The sequence below is a fragment of the Solanum pennellii genome, chromosome 10 (assembly GCF_001406875.1).
Source record: "Solanum pennellii chromosome 10, SPENNV200".
Classification (NCBI taxonomy): domain Eukaryota; kingdom Viridiplantae; phylum Streptophyta; class Magnoliopsida; order Solanales; family Solanaceae; genus Solanum; species Solanum pennellii.
The window spans coordinates 1,126,915-1,147,447 of NC_028646.1; the positions used below are offsets into that span (position 1 = coordinate 1,126,915).

Sequence of the window (20,533 nt, forward strand, 5' to 3'; positions counted from 1 at the left end):
CGCCGCCTTAACCGCCTCATCGCCGCCGCCGTAATCCTGACCATTACATACCTCAATACTATAACAAAACACAACTAGCACAATGCAATTGATCAAATTCATCCATGGTATTTTCATTCCTTCACTTCTTACGATCATTTGAAGGAATATCAATGGCGGAAATTAGTTGATCCTTTATTTTTTTTATTTTATTTTATTTTTTTCAGGTGTATCTCAGTTCAATTTTATTTTTATTTTTATTTTTTTACCAGCGGAGACGGAAGAGGACGATGATGAACTGATGCCGCGTGAAAAAAACACACGGCAATCAAATCGATCAACTACGTCTCAATTCCAAATAAGTTGATTAATGTTGAATATGGAGAGAGAAAAAATGTACGATACATAAAGATAAAAGATTATGAATCAAACGATTAAAACGAATTTTGAATGACTTATTCAACGTGTAATATGTTTCTCAAATTTATGACGATATTTGAGGGGGAAACACAAAATAGTAAGTTTACTATATATGTTTGAATTATTTTTTTATGGTTAGAAATGGAGTTGTGGTTAATGTTGCAGAAGATTTTGTGATTTTTTTTGGCTAATTTTTAGGAGGAAATGGAAAAGAAAAGAAAAGAAAAGAAAAGAAAATAAATGCATTATAGATAGGGGTGAATTTTGATTCGATTTTATTAAATTTTGATTTAATTTTTGAAAAGTATACGTCAAACACTGAACTAATTTAGTTGGATGTTTTTTCAAAATGATTTGTTGATGTAAATGAGAAATAAACAAATAGGAATATTACATATCATCATATACTAATTAAGATGTATTTTTGATTAAATAGATGATATTCCAAATAGGAAATATAAAAAATAAAATAATACTTCAATTCATATGTATTTTTAATAATTACCTCCGAAAAGGAAAAAAATAAAGATAAAAAAACACTCCAAATTTAAAATTGAATCAAACCAAACCATTCGACAAAATATAAACGTAATTTATACCTTTAGCTATATGTACCCTTAACTTGCACATCAACGGGTTACGTATTTAAAATTGAGGAACTTCACATATAGCCACTTAAAAATAGCTTAATTACTTTTCATAGCTATAGTTTGATAATTACAATTCGTAGCTACATGTTATATAAAGGAGAGAGGCGAGCGAGAGTGGGAGAGACAGGAGAGAGGCGAGAGAGAAGGGGAAAAGAGTGGGAGAAAGGTGAATTGTATATGTATATCAGTTAGATAATTGTATATTATACATATGTATTTGTATATGTGGCAAACAAGATTGGAGAGGAAGGAGAGAGGCAAGCGAGAGAGAGCAGAGAGTGGGAGAGACGTGAATTGTATATGTATATAATTGTATATTATACACATGCATTTGTATATATGGCAAGCGAGATTGGGAGAGAGAGGAGAGAGGAGAGAGGCGAGCGAGACTGGGAGAGGGAGGAGAGAGGCGAGCGAGATAGGGGAAGAGGTGAATTCTATATGTATATAGGTTAAATAATTGTATATTATACATATGTATTTGTATATTATGACGAATTATACATATACAAACGTGATTAAGTATACAAACTCGAAGTCAACCCATGTAATTAATGTATAATGTTAATCGCGATGGGTAGTTATAGCAAACTATAACTATGATGAGTAATTAAATAATATAAATTTGCTTCACCGCCTAATTTTCCCTTTAAAATTTACCATTTTTGCTTGATATATTGTCTATACATATCGGCTTTTAATATCTATGTCTTTCAATTTTGAATGTGTATATATAGATATTTAGAGTTATATAAGATTGACTAAATATATATATTTATCGTAACTCGTGTATGACATTTTATATGACAATTTTCTGTCTTATATATATTACGTCACTTATATATTTATTTGTTCAATTTTATATAAGTATAAACTTCTACTTTTACGTTTATAATAGAGGACATAGATCTAAGTTGAACTCAAATTACTATAGATATAATTTAAAAGAAGGGTTAATTACTTAAGTAGATCTCCTTTTAAAAATAATTACTTATTTTAGATATACTTTTTAATTATTACCATTTATTACAATATATAGCAATACTATGTATTTTATTAGATTTTTCATTCTCTCTCGCCTTTTTTTCCTTTTTCTCTCTCGCCTTTTTTAATTTCTCACTCTTTCTCTGTCTCACTATTTTTCTATTTCTTTCTGTCTGTCTGTTGTTCCTTTTTCCTTGCTTTTTTTTTTTTGCTCTTTCTTCCGCTCTTTATGTTGCTCTTTTTTCATTTTTTTTGTTTTTTTTTTCTTCGTAGATATTCAATGATTCTAGACTTAATAAATTTTTTATCACTAATTAATTAGAGAAGTAACCTAATCATAACAAATGAAGAGGCATAATAAACTGTAAAATGAATTAACTTGAATTAAAAATGTATTACACATACATTAAAGTTGAATTATAAGAGAATTAAACATGAATGCAAAATGTAGCAGAGGAAGGAGCATTCTTTGATATGTAAATTGAATAAAACTTGTATCAATAATGAATTAAACAAGTAATCTAATCGTAACAGATCAACCAAGAAATTGCAAAACGAATTAAACTTATATTTAAAAGTGTATTGCATAAATATTAAAGTTGAATTAAAACAGAGAATTAAGCACGAATAAAGAAGTAACTAATGAAAGACCAGATATTGATCTAAGAGTGAATTAAACTTGCATCAATCTTGAATTAAACAAGCATTCAATAGTAACAAATAAATAAAAAAAATTGCAAAGTGAATTAAATTACATTAAAATTATATTATACAAGCTAAGGTTAAAGTTGAATTAGAAGAAAATCAAGAATGAATGAAAACGTAACTAACGAAAGACAAGACAATGATTTATAAACTGAATTAAATGTATATCATTATTCATGAATAAAATATGGATTATATGTGCGATGTGTCTTATAAATTATTTTGGCTTATAAAGAAAGAAAAGATATTTGTAATATGTATTAATTATGTGATGTGTATGTATTATAAATATATTATAAGTGAATTACCTAAATTATTCTAATTGGTATCATCAAAAAGATGATGCATTTGAAATACGTATTATAAATGTATTGTTCGTGATTTTAATTCAATTTTAATACAGTTATGAAACAAATCTAAATCAGTTTTAATACATTTGCAAGACAATTTCAAAATTTTCATCTTTTTCGAGTTTCAAGTTGAAATCTCTCCTAATACCAATGCTGAACTTAATCAATCTCCCTTAAAATTAAGATATAAACTCCAAAATGTTATTTTCAATAATATGAATGAACAACTTATACAAACTCATCACAATTTAGTAAAATCTAAATAATGAATTCAAAGCTTGAAGCTTTTTAACGTTCATCAATAGTGAATTCTTGCTGCTGCAACAATTTTGAAATTTAAAATCTCAATTTGCGCACACAATTTTGTATAATTTTGGGGTCTTTGTATTCTACTCCTCATAATATTTTGGATGTAAACCATGCAATAAGGATATAAGTCAATATGAAGATATGAACAATTAAAGATAGTTATTTGGATTAAAAATTGGAAAGAAAAAAAGAACAAAAGAAAGAAAAATCATATGTAGAGAAGAGACGGACAAATAAAAAAAAAATTAATCCACAGAAATTTCAAATTTTCAATCCCATAAAACTGTTATATTTAGTTAAAAAGAAACTATTGTCATAAATGGTAAATATTTTTTTCAGTATAATATATCTAAGTGATTTACCCTTAAATAATCATCTATAATAATGTATTATGCCAATTCTTTCATTGCACTAAGCTTTGGCCTATAAAATTCTTTTATGTCTCGTGTTGAAAAATATGATTATATATATCAATAAAATTATCATATCAATCAGAATCGACATAACTTGACAGCATGAAAATAATAAATTTATAAAATTTTGATGCCGTCCCACATACATACATATCGACTTATCGAATAAAATAATTAAAGAGTAAATATTTTCTGTCAAGAGATTCTTCATTTCTATTTTTTTTGAACTCAAATATAATTTTTTTTGGTTAATGATGGAAAGATTCTAAAATCTTCATCCATATAAAACCTTAAACATTTAATCTTATCACACCTAATTTCAAACACCTCTAAAGTTGATATTTATGCCAAAAAAAAACCATATTTAAACAAATTTTAAATCAAATAATTGAATATGTGATAAACTAATTGAATTATATTAATTAGTAATTTAAATAAGAAATTTAGATTAGAGTTTTTATTACTATTTTCGACCCGCCAGTTCCTCTTTCACCTCACGTCCATTGAACCGGATTATCGTATCGGAAATTGCTTCTCTGCGTCTATTTCTCCGGTGAACGCCGGCGATCTCCTTCTCAGGTAGGTTTCGGCCTCCCTCTTCCACTCAACTATCGTCTTTTTGTATTTTTCAATTAGGCATTAACCCTAATCCAGTTTTGTAATCCTGTATAATTTGTTGAATACGGATTGTTAAGCTTCGTGGTTGTGATTTTAACAAGTTAATTTGCTCAATTATGCCTCATTTCCAACTAATTTGAGTTTTTTCTGTATGAATCATCTGCTTATATGATACTAATTTTGAATAGATTACATTTATTTAAGCTATTAACTTTGGGTAAATGATTCGCCGCAAATCTGTTTGTTTAGCTGGCCTCAGACAGGTTATGTCTTGTGAAGCTTACTTTGATAGAGTTCAGTTTCTAATCGTTTTAAATTTAGAGGTTTCATTCATGTGAAGTCAACTTATGTGAAAAAACGCCAGATATCCAAATCACTCTATCCTTATTGTATAATGTCGCACCCGAGAGTCGAGAGTGTGACCTAGTGGTTAGTGAAGTGGATTGAGCACTATGAGGTTTCAAGTTTAATTTCAGATAGAGGTAAATACTAGGTGATTTCTTTCCATTTGTTTCTGTTCTTGGTGGACAAAAGATTACATGTTGTGTTGGTGGAAGGTGGCAGATATCCTGTGAAATTAGTTGAGGTGCGTGTGTGCTGGTCCATACACCACGGTTATCAAAAAATAATTGTTTATTGTTCATTTCTGGGATACATTAAGAAATTTGCAATTCAGTTACAGTGCTTTCTGTCTGTCTATGTATAGAAACTGAAATTTTAGTTCTTGAATTTCCTTGTGATTTTGACAAGTTAATTTGCTCAATAATGCCTCAATTCTAACTAGTTGAGTTTGGTGTATGAATGATCTGCTTACATTCCACTCTTCAAGCCTATATGGCCTCAATTTCAAATAGCCATCAACCTATGGCGACCCTCTTCCTTTATCCGGCCTCAGACTGGATATGCATTGTGAAACTTCTTTTGATGGAGTTTGATTTCTAACCGGTTAAAAATTCAATCATGTTTAGTCAGCTGATCTGAATGAAATCCAAATCACTCTATCCTAATTGTATAATGTCAAAGTTTTTCTGGCCTAAGTTAAGGAATTTTCTTAATTGTGTTTAAAGGTTTTTTCATAGCTAACTTATCATGCTGACTCTAACTTGTTTGGGATTGAGGCATATTGTATGTACTTATCATACCTTGTTGTATTGCTCTATCAGACAGGATACTGCACTGAGTATTGAAAAATGGAGGACATGTTGGTAGTGGTTCTCTCGATGCTTCTGGCTCTACTATTAGTTCCGCTTTATCTTTGGAAGCGCCGGCAAAATTCTCAGTCTTCCAGAGAACATGAAGATGAACCTCAGGTTGATATGCTTTTCCTTTTGGTCTATGGTTTTATGCAGCTTGTTCAGTTACAAACGTGGTAATGTAAGAGAGGATTATTCTTGAAAGTTCTCCGGTACAAGGTGACAGGAATATGGGATTGATTCTTTAACCCTCCTAACTAGAGAATGATCTGCAAGTGGGTATCACACCATCATGAGGGTTTGAGAAGATGATGAATTGATAACACATTAAGTATTGGTATAACCATTTAGTAGTCCTTGGCCCATTTTATATAATAATATGTGACTGGATATGATGAGCTTAAGATGTTAATATGAAACTAATTTTATATTAATGACAACGAAAGAAAATATCAGAGTAATGGTTATAAGTAGTTTGATAAGGTTAAGTTTAAATAGTTCAATGATTTGACTTCTTAAAGGTGTGAAAATTGTATAGAAATGTAATTATGCTGAATACGTTGGGATGTCCTGAAATGTATTTTATAAATCGGGCCGGAGGGAGTGCAAGACATCAGCATTAATATACTCACTATGGTGACATTAATGGAGGGACTTGTAAAAGGCACCTCAATGTTGTTTAATCGTCATTGTATTTGGAAAAATGAGAAATTAACTCATCATTCAAATTTAGCAGAACCTGAAACTTTTATTGGCTAAATATCAGGTTCAGCAGAAGGAAACTGTAGTAAGAGCCACTGGAACGCGTCGAATGCGTCGAAGACCAGCTTCTTCAGCTGCTAGCACATCTTCAGCTGCAGCCAATATAGATGGTATTCTTTCCTTCATTTCTTGCTCTATTGCAACTGTTCGTCTAATATTCTTCTGGTAATGTCTAATTTTCTTTCCATATCTGTATAGCTTATTCATTTTTGAAATCCGAAAGACAATATTACTTTTTCCAGGATTTTTCCCAGTAATTTTCTGGTTCAACTTTCAAGCTGGAGGGTAAAAAGAAATAGGCCACTATTTCTCACCTTGAGCCCCTGCTTCAAAGTAGAATATGCAAAAGATAACTTTGTTGCTTTATGTTCATCCTCATTGTGACAACTTCATTTTTAAAGTTATTGCATCAAACGAGAAGTGAAGGGTTAACATTCGTGGACAAAATCATGCATATTGTTATGTTTCTTGGTACAGAGATGTATTTTTGAGTGACTTTTAGGTGGCCTAGCTCTTCTTGGCTATTGTCTCCAAACTGCTTTCCCTGCTTTAGGTGCACTAGATTGAGTTGATGATTCACGATGATTGATTCATGTTTATATATTTTTTAAAATATGTGCAGAACCGGTTGGCAGTGATGATGAAGAACCTGGAGATGGATATTATACTGCAAAGTCATCAAAGAAAAAGGAAAAGAAGTGTCAAGAGCGAGAAGCACAAAGACAGGTATCTCAGACTTTAAAGCATTTACTTTTGAGGAGTACAGGCATTTGCAACTAGTCCTCTCAAATCATAGAAATAGAAAGAGTACAAGCTTTTCCAACATAAGACACAACATTTTATGCATTCAAGTTTGCTAGGTTAGGTCTTTGACGCAACTAAGAAGATTAGGTAAAAAATATAGGTAAGTTTAACAAATACTAAGATAGAAATCGAACAGTAGTATACTTCGAAGAGAATTAATTATATGGAACTGAATCTGCTTGGTTTGCAAATTTTCAATTTTTACCTGTTTGCTTCCCGTCACTTTGTGGTTGGGGTAATTTATCTCATATCTTGAGGGTGCAAAAGCTAAAGAGTGGAACGATTTTACACATTTTGCAGTGTGTTAATAGTGGGATTCTCCGTAGAATTAAGTCTCCCTTCAAGATTCACGAATACCATCTTCATGACTTTAGTTATACTGCATATGACTTGTCTTTTAGTTTCGAATTCGATACAAGGAAGGCTGTGGGAACAACACTACTATTTTTTCTAGGAAATGTGCATTTCTATCGCATATTGCATCATTTAGAAATTGAAAAATATCAGGGTTGGTCATAATCCTTCTTGTTGACTATATAGACTGAAGAAGCTGCTCGGGAATCAAAACAGACAAAGCAAAGCCACTATGACGAAATCAGGAGGAGGAAGGAGGAGGAGCGTGAAGCTCAAGAGCGTGCACTGGTAAATATCTGTCTGTGTGGAATCATTTTATATATTGCAGAATTCTTATGAGAGAACTGGGATAATTTGTGTAGGAAGAAGAAGCCAAGGCTCGACAGGCCAAAGAGGAAGAAGCTGCTGCATTAGAGTTTGAAAAATGGAAAGGTGAAATTTCAGTTGATGCTGAGGGAACAACTGAAAACGAAGTTCAAGATGGAAGCCAGGGTCTACTTTTTGATTTTGTGGAATACATTAAGGTAATTTCAGTTCATGCCAGTTAACTAATGACACACCAAAGATTCATATGCTATATCATCTTTCCTCTTCTTTTTCTTTCGCCTTATGGTTGTGGTGAGATCTTCTCTTTCTTGATAAGTACATTTTCCTCTAACAGTCTTAATTCTCAAAAAAAGAAAAACATTTCCCTCTAATTCGCACTAGAACTATTAACATTCGTCTTAACGTACTTAAGCTTGTACAATAAAATTATGGTCAGAAGATATTCGCGATTTGGTGAAATATGTTGACATGAGTAGGTCAAATCTTTTCATATGCAGAAACACAAATGTGTGCCTTTGGAGGATCTTGCGGCAGAATTCAAGCTAAGGACTCAGGTAATCACCTTTTTTCTGTTACCCATTTCTGGATGTTGGTCACCATGTCACTTTTTTTAATCGCGTAGAATAGTGCTCGGCATTTTTGGTTCTCTAAAAAGGAAGCAAGTTCTTTTGCTGTAGGAATTGTTGAGTAAAGTTGCTCATCTTCGTACACTTAAAACAAGGATATATGGAAATATTTTCTAATTTTCCCATGGTTGGTTGTAGAAAAATAGTTTTCTTAAAAATGAGGAAAATGACTTGTATGTTAGAAGTAAGGAGCACAAGTTCCATAAGCAACATTTCACATTGATCGTCTCCTCTCCACCCTCACCCGTGCCACCCCACATCTTTACCCCCAGCCCCACCTCTCGTATTATTTACCCATAGATTATACGTAAATGCTTTTGAAACAGTATCGTTCATTTGCTTACTGAACGTCATAAAATAAGTAACAAAACCACTTATATAATTAATTCTAGGAGAACATTTTCCTCCACACTAACACACCCGTAATGTTCTCGTGATAAGCTAACCATTACTCTTGTATCGCCCTCTCATTACCATTACTGTTTATTTCGTAAATGCAGGAGTGTATCAATCGTATCATCTCACTTGAAGAAATGGGTATCTCCTTACCTTATCTTAAACTTTTTATCAAATTTTACTGTTCTTTCTTGAAGCCATGAATTCTTGTTCTCTCCACGTTGACTGAACGATAGATTATTTCGTTTTGATCAGGAAGACTTTCTGGTGTCATGGATGATAGAGGGAAATACATATACATCTCACTAGAAGAGATGAGAGCTGTGGCTGACTACATTAGACGTGAAGGTAGGGTGAGTATCTCACACTTAGCTAGCAAGTCTAATCAATTCATTGATTTGGAACCAAAAGTTGAGTTAGTTGAGGATATAGGCAGCATCGAGGAGGAGGCAGTTGTTGCTTCAGCTTAATAAACTTGTTTGTATGACTAATTTTAAGAAAAATCAAAGCTTAATAGACATGCTTTACCCTAATTTACATGTATTTCCATCTCTTTTCCTTTCTAGGACGTGTTTATAGATCGATTCGATATCTTTGGTTTTGTTTTTTGAAAATGTTATACCAATGCCATACAGAAATAAATTCGATATGGTAACTTCGGTTACCATTTTTTGTCGAATTTCAGACCTTAGCTATCAAATTTCCTATCTATATTTTCGCTAGGTTTATATCACCAACACATCTCAGTTAGCTATTGTTCACTTTTCCTACCTGAAATATCAGTATTGAAGGAAAATTGAACTACATAGAGAGCTCACACCTAATAAGCCAGTAGTAATCTTTGAAAGTCAAGTCAGACATTTTTCGAGTTCCATGAAGAAATTTACCAAGCGTTTCAAATATTTTTCGTTTACGAAATTAGAATTCATGAACTAAATTTTTTGGTATGTTGGTTCATGACTTTTTATCAGACCACAATCGATCCAAATTTAATCAGGTCTGGTCAAAAAAGGTTTAAGGTCACAAATCACCACAAACGGAACAATTATAGTTCATGCAATAAGAAAAAAAAGAGAAGGTAAAACAGGCATACCACCTAAGAAAATCAAACCTGCACAAAATGCTAAGCAACAACTGAAAGATAGTAAAGCCCATAATTCAGTTCTATTTGCACACACACCGGTTGTTCCGGAAAATATAACATCATCCATAGCTACAGCTACTGTGCAGAGTTGTCGACAATCGACAAAGTACTATAAATAAAACCAGCAGAAAGCTAACACTAGTAAGTCCCTTCTTCTTTTTATAAATCACTAGTTAACTTTATTATAATTGTACTTGGGATAGCATTTTCTGCATTGACACGAGAACTGCACGATGATTGATGAAGGAATCAGAAACCATGAATTTTGATGTGTTCTTTCTTCACGATTCCAGCCTGTTTCCAAAAAGTTAAAAAGACAGAAAATTATTAGCAACGATCAAAACATATGCAAGGAAAACACATTTAGCACAAATATCCTCGTGATGGTAGCATATACTAATAATATGAACACAAGTGAGAGTTATTGGTGCAAAGAACAATCACCTGGACAAGAAATGTAGAAACGTTCTTCCTCTGATCACCCTGGAGTTGAATAACCTGTGAAAGTTCAATCACAAGTATGTTTAACACACAGCACTTAAAACGTCAGTAAGATGTTGTAACACATTAATAGACAGAGATATCAATCTCGCCAACACGAACCTGGCCTAGTTCTGGATCCTGGACAACAGTACCATTGCAGCAAAACTCTTTCTTAAGGTCCTTTAGTATTTTATTGTAGCTGAATTCTTTCTTCAATCCTTGCACAGTTGTCAGGCTTTTCCGACCATTTCTTTGTTGTATGCGAATGTGTACATAATCTTTTGTCCCAGCTCCAGAATTATCAGCATTTGCCTCAGCAAAGGGATCTAACGAAGACATCAAAACAAGGACGAATGAATCCTTTACGAATCATAATTAGAAAAAACCCACCCACAACCAAACCTAGCGAGATGATTTATTTTTTTCGCTTCATTTGCATCTAATCCGACAACCAGCACTATCCCAAAGCAAGTTGGCACGGCTATATATAGTTCACACTAACCATGTCGCTCCATTTGAACTAAAAGTTGTCACTTGCAAATCCTTAAAGTGATCTTACAAAAAATAAATACCAATTCAACTGAGAATTAATAATACATCAGACAAGTCGCATACCAAAAGCAGCGGGAACTTGGAGGTCGAGATCAGACATGAAACTTTGCTGAGAAAAAAGATAAACTTGCTCAAATCACCAAACTTGGATGCTCAGATCTAGCGTCGAAGAGAAGCTTCATCAATTATACAAACAGAAATCATAAGCAAACTTTCCCACAGAGAGGAGCACATATTAAAGAGATGGCATCAAGCAATATTGCAGGACAGAGACACCGATATATCAGGCATGAAACCACGTCAAACAACTAACATAAGGCCAACAAAACAACCAAAACAAAATATTACTAAGTTCTATATTATGACGCCAAAAAATCTACAAGAAAACAGTTCTTCGCAGAAAATCTGGTTCATTCAAAGCGTGATCACAACAACAAATCAAAGGAGTTAAAATAAAAAACATGACACACAAAAAAATTAAAGACCCCCTGAACATATCTTTTGCTTTAAAATTGAAAACAACTAGACAAAGATACTGACAAGATAATAGTTCCTCGAAGAAACTTTTCATAACAATGAAGCAATGAAAACAGGCGGAATTAGCACTTAAAAGTATATAAACTTGATCAGATATGCCCTTCGTTAATAATTTAGCTCACATATACCCTTATTGATCAATAGTTGGTCCAATCCAAATATGCAATTGATTAAACGATTAATAAGCAGAAAAGCCTAAACATGCCCTTAAAGTATGTCAAATTGAACTGTTATTCCCTTCGTTACGATGACAAACACCAGGCTAAATACAAATCAAATTGTTAAATAAGATCTCCAAAAAGGTAAGAATTTCAAACAAAAATCCGATTCTCTATTAATTTAGTGGATCCAAGGATAATCAAAATTACCACACACTAAGCTAAAGCAATAGAAATCAAATCACTAATAAAATTCCCAAAAAAGAAGCTAACTTTCAACTAAAAATCAGATTTACATCACATCTAAAATTTAACGAACACTAAACTAAATCTATTAAAATCATATCACTTGCTAAATGAAAATTCCCAAACATAAAACTACAAAAACAGTTAATTTAGCAGATCATCAAAAAAAAATACAGACACATATGTTCGCTAAGCTCAAAATCCCCCCAAAAAAAACCATCTTTCAAATAAAAATTCAATTTTTTTCTATATAACTTTTAATTTAGCACATCAAAAGTCTAAATCGAATCACTAATGATCAAAATTACCCAAAAAATACATAAAAATCAGATTTTTATCACATGTAAAGACTATAAATCAGTTTTTTAAAGCAGATCTAAGGATTATCAATACTAACAAACAATTTGCAATTAAAAATTACCTGAAGAATTAGGGTTTTGAGAGAGACCCTTTACAGATTCGGATAAGTCTCGAGCAAAATGGAGAGAAATTAAATTACATTGAAAATTAATAGAGCTTTCGGGTTTTGGGCTTATGTCGGTTGAGGACTTGGGCCTCATTTATATTTAATTGGGCCTTACTCTATCCCTATTCTTTTCCAAAAATCCCGTAAATGAAAATGACAGAAATCTCACGTTTAAGTTTTCTTATTATCATTATTCCCATTAATTTCATAAATTCACAAAATTTCTTATTTTTCTCGCATCAGACTAATGTATCAGCAAATCAGATTAATATATCTCGCGCCTCAAATTAATGTATCAGCGCATTAGATTAATGTATCTCGCCCACCAAATTAGTGTATCATGTATAAAATGTAATGTATCTTAATTAACGATTAATATACCTCGCGTATCAGATTAATGTATCAGCGCTTATATTATTGTATCAGTTTGAGGGATTTCTGTAGCTATAAACTATAAGGAACAAATGGTAATTTTACCTTAAAAGTATGTGATTGTTGTCATTTGCCCAAAAATATAAGGATAACATATACACTGTCAACGTCTCGGTACATCACGTTTCGATATATTATTTTTGTTGATACAAGCTATATGTCTTGTTACATTGTTCAACATCCTGATGCATTACATATATGTCCATGGACGTCGCATAAGAATGATGTATCCAAAAAATAGGAGAGAGTGAGAAAAATAGAGATTTCTGTAATTTTTTAAATGGTAGGAAAATTTTAGAGACTATGATATGTATTTAGGTAAAAAAAAATTTATTTATATAGGGAGTGAGGACGTTGAGTCAAGGGCATAGGTGGACCGACATTGAACAATGGGGGTGCTCGTGAACCTGTTATTTTCGGAAAAAAGTTATAATTATATCTTGAGAAATTATTAGTTATTTAATTGAAAAAAGGTCGAAATGTTTTTAAATTATGTGAAACTGAACAAAAATGTTTACAGTCAATAGTTTAGTCTAAATCGTCAATATTTTGGTCTAAAAATGTTCTTATTATTCCTTTTAAGTGAGTCGAAATTTTTAACTGGTGAAATAAATATATTTATTTTTTTTCCAAAATTTAAAACAAACACCACAAAATACAGAAAAAATAAAATAAGAGGTTTCTTTGAAGAATCCGAGAAGATGAGAGATCAATGGATGTTCTATATAATTAACAAATCTAACATGAAGAATATTCAAAACCAACAAATATATAGTTGCCAGACTAATTTCAATCTGCTGTTTCATTTTCTATGAGGTGTTCGTGTACGTAAGCCTGACTAATTTGAATTCGTGTAGGGATGGTACTCATATTGGATTCAACTAAAACCAAGTTCGCATTTCAGGAGAAGTGTTCTTAATAAAACAACATTCATGCGTTGTGCTATTACCAGTAGACTTAAACCATACAGGTGTTTATCTTAGAAAATCGCTCAATTATCAAAAAGAAAAGAAATGCACAAAATCAACACAGATAATATATCGAAATGGCCAATCGCCTACTACAAAAGAGATCATATTGATTGATGACTCTTCCAATCCGGCGAAATGGAAGGCTTTGGCATGTATCAAAAAGAAAAGGGACTCAATAACAAACATAATTAAACCAGACTAGTTCCTTATTATTCACTATAAGAAAAACATGAGTTCACAACACATCACAAGGTCACAAGTAAACAGACTAGTTCATGAACAAACACAGCAACAGACAGACACAAAACACCAACAGCAACAGACCCCTTCAAAAACCACCACGGAGACGGAGGACAAGGTGCAAAGTAGACTCCTTTTGGATGTTGTAGTCCGCCAGAGTCCTTCCATCTTCAAGCTGCTTCCCTGCAAAGATCAGTCTCTGCTGGTCCTGTGGGATTCCCTCCTTGTCCTGAATCTTAGCCTTCACATTGTCAATGGTATCAGAACTCTCCACCTCCAAAGTTATGGTTTTCCCAGTCAAGGTCTTCACAAAAATCTGCATACCTCCCCTGAGCCTCAACACAAGATGAAGGGTTGATTCCTTCTGAATATTGTAATCGGCTAATGTCCTTCCATCTTCCAACTGCTTGCCAGCAAATATCAACCTTTGCTGGTCTGGTGGGATACCCTCTTTGTCCTGAATCTTGGCCTTTACGTTGTCAATGGTGTCAGAACTTTCCACCTCAAGGGTAATAGTCTTGCCAGTCAAGGTCTTCACGAAGATTTGCATTCCACCTCGGAGACGCAGGACCAAGTGAAGGGTTGACTCCTTCTGGATGTTGTAATCAGCAAGGGTACGACCGTCCTCAAGCTGCTTTCCGGCAAAGATCAACCTCTGCTGGTCTGGTGGAATACCTTCTTTGTCCTGAATTTTAGCCTTAACATTGTCAATGGTGTCAGAACTTTCCACCTCAAGGGTGATTGTCTTGCCAGTCAAGGTCTTCACAAAGATTTGCATCCCACCGCGAAGACGAAGGACCAAGTGAAGGGTTGACTCCTTCTGGATGTTGTAATCAGCAAGGGTCCGGCCATCCTCAAGCTGCTTTCCGGCAAAGATCAATCTCTGCTGGTCTGGGGGAATGCCTTCCTTGTCCTGGATCTTGGCTTTAACATTGTCAATGGTGTCGGAGCTTTCAACCTCAAGGGTGATGGTCTTTCCTGTCAAAGTCTTCACGAAAATTTGCATTCCACCACGAAGACGAAGCACCAAGTGAAGGGTTGATTCCTTCTGGATGTTGTAATCAGCAAGGGTCCTGCCGTCCTCAAGCTGCTTGCCGGCAAAGATCAGCCTTTGCTGGTCTGGGGGAATGCCTTCCTTGTCCTGGATCTTAGCCTTAACATTGTCAATGGTGTCGGAGCTTTCAACCTCAAGGGTGATGGTCTTTCCTGTCAAAGTTTTCACGAAAATTTGCATTCCACCACGAAGACGGAGCACCAAGTGAAGAGTGGACTCCTTTTGAATGTTGTAATCGGCGAGGGTACGGCCATCTTCAAGCTGCTTGCCCGCAAAGATCAGCCTCTGCTGGTCTGGGGGAATGCCTTCCTTGTCCTGGATCTTGGCTTTGACATTGTCAATGGTGTCTGAGCTTTCCACCTCAAGGGTGATGGTCTTTCCAGTGAGGGTTTTGACAAATATCTGCATCTGTACACAAAATTCAACAAAATTAAGCACACATACTCGAATAGACAGAGACATGACGCTATAAAACGAGATGACAGATTTAAGTTGATATTTCAGATCACAAACCAAAACCCAACAGAACACCATTCATATCATCATCCAATAAGAAGGCTTCCAATTTTTTCAAAACAAAATAATTGACAGGCTTTAGATCATAAACACAGACCAAACAGCACAAATAACAGAAATTTAAAGGGATAAGCAGAGACTATTTTAATTACCACACAAAATTCAACTTGGTGCATCAACACAAAATTGAAACCAAAATCAAGATTGAGTTTTTACAAATAGAAATACGAAGGTTCTTTATATCATAAACAAACATACAACAGAAACACACACAGGTAAAAAATACAACAACAACAATATAGATTGTGCAAGTGATCCCACAAGTGGAGTACGGAGAGGGTGTATGCGATACTGTTATAGAAACTCAGCTCACACAAACAAAAAAAAATAGAAAACGAAACGAAGCAGCAGCTATCGTATAACCAAAATAACACATACAGAAGTTGAATCAAAATCAAGACTCAACTTTTCAGATCATACTTGTATGGTTTTTCAGCTCATAAACAAAACTAAAATCCAATCTTTTTAGATCATTAAAAGGTTTCCCAATTCATAAATACAGAAACCTAAGGCACACACCAGGTTGAAACAAAATCAAGATTTAACTTTTAGAACAGAATTAAAAAGCCCTTTCTGATTCAAAACCAGACCCAAACACAACAAATAGCACAATTTACAGAAAATTAAAGCATACAGAATATTGAAAACAAAATCAAGATCCAACTTTTCTAGATACCCAATAAACCAAATAGCACAAAATACAGAAAATTAAATCATACAGACACTCAAACAACATAAAAATTGAATTTTTAAAACAGATTCAAACACCCTTTCTGATTCTAAACACAGACACAATAAAACAAATAGCAAAAAAGTACAGAAAATTAAAGCATACACAACACTCAAACAACATAAATATTGAATTTTTAAAACAGAATTCTGATTCTAAACACAGACACAATAAAACAAATAGCACAAAATATAGAAAAAATAAACAAAAAAACTAAAAAGAAGGAAAACTATAATACCTTGAGAGGTTTTTTCTGAAGAATTTGAAGAGATGAGAAATCAATGAATGAATTGGGGTTACAGAGAGCCTCCTTTTATAGTTGTTAATGGCCAAATTGTGAAGAAATTGCCCAATGAAGTAACCAATAATAGTATGACACGTCTCCTTTTCTTTGATCGGTGGAGAAAAATTAGGTGCCGTTTGGATGGCAACTTCCTATATAATAATCCAACAACAAGAATATTCAAATCCAACCAAAGTAGTTAAGACATAATTATCAATCTTTTTTTTTTTATCGAGAGTAGTGGAGTCTGACTAAGTTAAATTCTATCACGTGAGATCTAATTAGGTGTGATATTCGTTAGAATTCGACTAACTCAAATTATGTTAGGAAGTCTTTTTCATATTTAATTGTGACATGTGTTAGGAAAGGTGCAACTTCATCGGATGGTTAATCAAAATAATTGTTCTACCAATAGTAAGTTTGAATCACACAACTCGATTTTAGGATACAATATCTCTAAGGTATGAACTTAAAAAATTAAACTTTACGATATACTATAGTCAAAAATCTTAAAATTTGAATTAAATAAAATGGAGCCGATTGCACAATGTTCTAAAGTTTTGAACTGAAAAATTTAACATCAAATGGTGGGTTGTGGACGAAACTATTCTTCTCTTAATCAAAGATCTTGATTTTGAACCTTAAGTGTTGTGTATGAAAAAACTCTTGATAGGTGGCATTTACGATGAATGAACTTTATACGTCACGAATACAAATTAATGGAACTTCAAAAAACACGAGTATCATTCACAGTAAGAAAAAAAAACAATATTTACATTACTTGACTTCGTGTTTAGGAGTTTGTTTGTTTAGTACCACGTTGTTCGCTACTCACCCCTTCCTTCTACATTTGTGTAGGTTACGAACCTGAATTTTTGTGATACCCTCTCTTCCTGTCATGTCCGAGTAGAGATTTGTAAGGTAGTTGTTTGTCATTTCATCCGACCCTCTTATAATCTTGTTCTAGTTTAGAGACAAATGTCATCCAAGTCTTGTATTTTCTTTCAAAACAATTGTAATACATTAGGACTTGTACACGCGACAATCAAGTTTTAGAGGTATTATGAGTATGGTTAAGTTATCCGCATATATCTTATTGTGACTTCATTTTTCACATTTTATCTATCAAATTAAATTTAAGCTAACTTGCCGTGGTGGGATAAGACAAGTAGCGTTACATTTTTTGGATCGTGACATTAACCACCTTATATTTTACACCTAAATCACAAAAGATGTCTTGGTTTCGAAAAAGAATACTCGATGTGTAGCGTTTCTCATAAATAATCTTTACGTGATGCAAATCCGAATTAATCAAACATTAAATTGGATTTTTTTTTAAAAAAAAGCAATATGTGGTTATCTATTAAAAATGGGCTAAATCTCAAATAATTTGCTTTAAAACATAAACAAACATCATAAAAGTGGCTATCTTATGCAATATTCTCTCTATTTCTACACAATCCGCTCACTCATAGTTGATCGGAAAAAATCAGCACCAAATTCTCAGAGCTCTGATAATGGCTCCCGTAGCTCCCAGATCCGGCGACGCCATTTTCGCCAACGTTGAACGAGTGGTAAGTTTTCCTTCAATTTGAGTTTTTTAGACTAAATTTGAGATTTTTTCGGTTAAATTTGAGATTTTTTTCGATTAAGTTGGAACGAGTGGTACTAAATGTTGGATTAATTTTGTGGGTTTTCTTTAGAATGCTGAACTTTTCACCCTAACGTACGGTGCGATCGTGCGACAACTGCTTACTGATCTGGAGGAGGTTGAGGAAGTCAACAAACAGCTTGATCAAATGTAAATCCTTTACTTGTATCTTTTTTTATGTTGCGGCTCAATTTATGTGATGTAGTTTGACTGGACACGAAATTTAATAGTAAGAAATATGGTAAGACTTTGTAATGTTTCAACTATACTCAAAATAAATAATCTTTAAATAGAAGTGTGTAGTATAAATTGGGACAGAGGGAGTAGGTAGTTGTTTTGATAGCCTTATAGAACTTCGAATTGAACTCCGTCTATGTGATCTGAAGCATAGATAAAAAGGAAAGAAATCACCTAGTGTTTTTGTCTCTCAGTTGTGTTAACTATAGTAATTGAAGGAGAGAGAACTAGGTAATGTGCTAATTTGTTTTCCAGGTTGTGGGTTTTTTTTAGTTGTTTTGTTAGTGTTATAGAACTTCAAATTGAATTTCGTCTATGTGATTCGATGCCTAGTTAAAGAGGAAGGAAATCACCTAGTGTTTTCGTCTCGATTGTGTTTACTATAGTATTTGAGGGGGAGAAAACCAGGTGATGTATTATTTGTTTTCTAGGTTGTGGGCTGGTATCGTTGTTCCGTTATTGTTATAGACCTTTCTGTTGAACTGCATTATATGTGATCTGAAGCTGATATGAAGAAGGTTGAAGAGCTGACCATACATCTTGATCAAATGTAAATCCTTTATCTAGTTTCCTTTCCCCCCATCAAAATTTGTGGGTAAAATGTAGTATTTGTTTTCTAGGTTGTGGGTTGGTAATAGTTGTTTTCTTAGTGTTATTGAACTTCCAATTGAACACTATCTATGTGATCCGAAATCCAGAAAATTGGGGAGAGTCAAGGTTTGAGTGAGTCGAGTCTATTAATGATGTATCCTATGAAATGAGCTTAAATGGAGAAGTTAGGTTCATATAAGCCGACCCCAACTTTTTTAGAATCGAGGATTATTGTAGTTGTGATGAATCATGGACTGGATCCAGAGAATGCATATATAGCTCACTTTAGTTAGGATTGAGGCATAATAGATTGATATCGAATGTAATTGTCTGTGGAAATATAATTTAACTGTATTGGCTCGGAAGTACACAAAATTTGAGAAGTTTAACTGATTGCAGGGGTTATAACATTGGAATTCGGCTCATTGATGAGTTTCTGGCAAAGTCTAACGTTTCTAGGTGTATTGATTTCAAGGAAACAGCTGAAGTCATTGCCAAGGTCTCTCTTCCCCCTCCAAGTTGCATTATATTTAATGTGTGTTGGTTTATTATGAAGTTTCAGTTTTATTTTGGAAAAGTAGTTCTGAATTCTGATATCCCACACATGCCAGTAGCCAATACAAATTAGAGTTGTTCAAAAGTATCTGAAGGAATACTATGGAAGTATAAATTTTAATCAATGTTATGGAGGTTAATCACCGAGATGTGATTAAATGGAATGACATGGACAGTGAAGATTCATATAGTCAACCGCAACTTATTTGGATTGAGTTGTTGTTGTTGATGTGGCAGTAGATTTGAAATTGAAGTAAGAATTGAGGCAAAAGTTTGAAACAAGTACCTTGCTCTGGAAGCTGTACTGTTATGCTGACTGCCAAAGCCTTATTCTCAAATAGTTAGCAGTCTGACTTGAACAACGAAGTAAAGAGCAATTTTGGTCATGTGGTTGTAATCCTCGGTTTCTCTATACAACTGAATAACTCTTTCTTCTTTTCCTCTATAAAGGGGGTCATGTAAATAGTATGTTAAGTGAAGAGAAAATGCATAAAAGAGCATATAAATTTTACAGAATTAGCTCTTCATTTTTGAAGCCTCTTTATAGTACATAAACAAAGAGTTGATCAAATTAGAAAAGGTGTATACAAGAGCATAACTTCTTTCTTTTTTTTTAATAGAGATTCATGCCACCATTTTTCCTCAATCATTTCAAAGTTGAGAAATATAGTTAACCACTAAAAAAGTTAGAAACTATGAGAGATTTGTGTGAGTGTGTGTGTGGTTTGGGGGGGGGG

General features: G+C 33.4%; 5 protein-coding genes across 7 annotated transcripts in view; 2 read left to right on the top strand and 3 right to left on the bottom strand.

The window, feature by feature from the left end:
- LOC107032541 (COBRA-like protein 10) overlaps positions 1–370 on the bottom strand; it is a 3,373-nt gene extending 3,003 nt beyond the window's left edge. Inside the window, exon 1 of the mRNA XM_015234149.2 lies at positions 7–370. Coding sequence (XP_015089635.1) covers positions 7–138 — 132 coding nt within the window. The 5' untranslated portion in view covers positions 139–370. The remainder of the gene's footprint in view (positions 1–6) is intronic.
- A 3,873-nt stretch (positions 371–4,243) lies between these two features.
- LOC107032165 (DDRGK domain-containing protein 1) lies at positions 4,244–9,481 on the top strand. The gene is made up of 9 exons (XM_015233744.2): positions 4,244–4,389; positions 5,592–5,738; positions 6,388–6,493; positions 7,006–7,109; positions 7,728–7,829; positions 7,904–8,065; positions 8,366–8,422; positions 8,995–9,031; positions 9,146–9,481. The coding sequence occupies exons 2-9, from the start codon at positions 5,619–5,621 to the stop codon at positions 9,358–9,360; spliced, it is 903 nt and encodes a 300-aa protein (XP_015089230.1). The 5' UTR covers positions 4,244–4,389; positions 5,592–5,618; the 3' UTR covers positions 9,361–9,481.
- A 506-nt stretch (positions 9,482–9,987) lies between these two features.
- On the bottom strand, positions 9,988–12,556 carry LOC107031829 (protein translation factor SUI1 homolog). Of its 3 annotated transcripts, none has more exons than XM_027912559.1 (5): positions 12,432–12,508; positions 11,133–11,178; positions 10,638–10,843; positions 10,479–10,532; positions 9,988–10,328 (listed from the first exon to the last, which is right to left on the bottom strand). In XM_027912559.1, the coding sequence occupies exons 2-5, from the start codon at positions 11,167–11,169 to the stop codon at positions 10,284–10,286; spliced, it is 342 nt and encodes a 113-aa protein (XP_027768360.1). In that variant the 5' UTR covers positions 11,170–11,178; positions 12,432–12,508; the 3' UTR covers positions 9,988–10,283. The 3 variants fall into 3 exon arrangements, with proteins under 3 accessions (XP_027768360.1, XP_015088799.1, XP_015088800.1); XM_015233313.2 differs by having other exon boundaries at positions 10,015–10,328; positions 11,133–11,245; positions 12,432–12,556; XM_015233314.2 differs by having other exon boundaries at positions 10,015–10,328; positions 11,133–11,228; positions 12,432–12,549.
- Positions 12,557–13,946: 1,390 nt separating this feature from the next.
- On the bottom strand, positions 13,947–16,875 carry LOC107002193 (polyubiquitin-like). Its single transcript, XM_015200112.2, has 2 exons — positions 16,718–16,875; positions 13,947–15,581 (listed from the first exon to the last, which is right to left on the bottom strand). The coding sequence occupies exon 2, from the start codon at positions 15,579–15,581 to the stop codon at positions 14,208–14,210; it is 1,374 nt and encodes a 457-aa protein (XP_015055598.1). The 5' UTR covers positions 16,718–16,875; the 3' UTR covers positions 13,947–14,207.
- A 1,302-nt stretch (positions 16,876–18,177) lies between these two features.
- LOC107002194 (trafficking protein particle complex subunit 3-like) overlaps positions 18,178–20,533 on the top strand; it is a 4,577-nt gene continuing 2,221 nt past the window's right edge. Inside the window, exons 1-3 of the mRNA XM_015200113.2 lie at positions 18,178–18,336; positions 18,466–18,563; positions 19,641–19,740. Coding sequence (XP_015055599.1) covers positions 18,280–18,336; positions 18,466–18,563; positions 19,641–19,740 — 255 coding nt within the window. The 5' untranslated portion in view covers positions 18,178–18,279. The remainder of the gene's footprint in view (positions 18,337–18,465; positions 18,564–19,640; positions 19,741–20,533) is intronic.

Excerpts from the sequence above, each read along its gene's own strand:
- LOC107031829 (XM_027912559.1), bottom strand. The coding sequence starts at position 11,169 with ATGTCTGATCTCGACCTCCAAGTTCCCGCTGCTTTTG. Across the intron at positions 10,844-11,132 it reads CCAAGTTCCCGCTGCTTTTG|ATCCCTTTGCTGAGGCAAAT; the intron begins GTATGCGACTTG and ends TGTCTTCGTTAG. Across the intron at positions 10,329-10,478 it reads TTTCTACATTTCTTGTCCAG|GCTGGAATCGTGAAGAAAGA; the intron begins GTGATTGTTCTT and ends TTTTGGAAACAG.
- LOC107032165 (XM_015233744.2), top strand. The coding sequence starts at position 5,619 with ATGGAGGACATGTTGGTAGTGGTTCTCTCGATGCTTCTGGCTCTACTA. Across the intron at positions 6,494-7,005 it reads AGCTGCAGCCAATATAGATG|AACCGGTTGGCAGTGATGAT; the intron begins GTATTCTTTCCT and ends AAATATGTGCAG. Across the intron at positions 8,423-8,994 it reads AATTCAAGCTAAGGACTCAG|GAGTGTATCAATCGTATCAT; the intron begins GTAATCACCTTT and ends TCGTAAATGCAG.
- LOC107002193 (XM_015200112.2), bottom strand. The coding sequence starts at position 15,581 with ATGCAGATATTTGTCAAAACCCTCACTGGAAAGACCATCACCCTTGAG.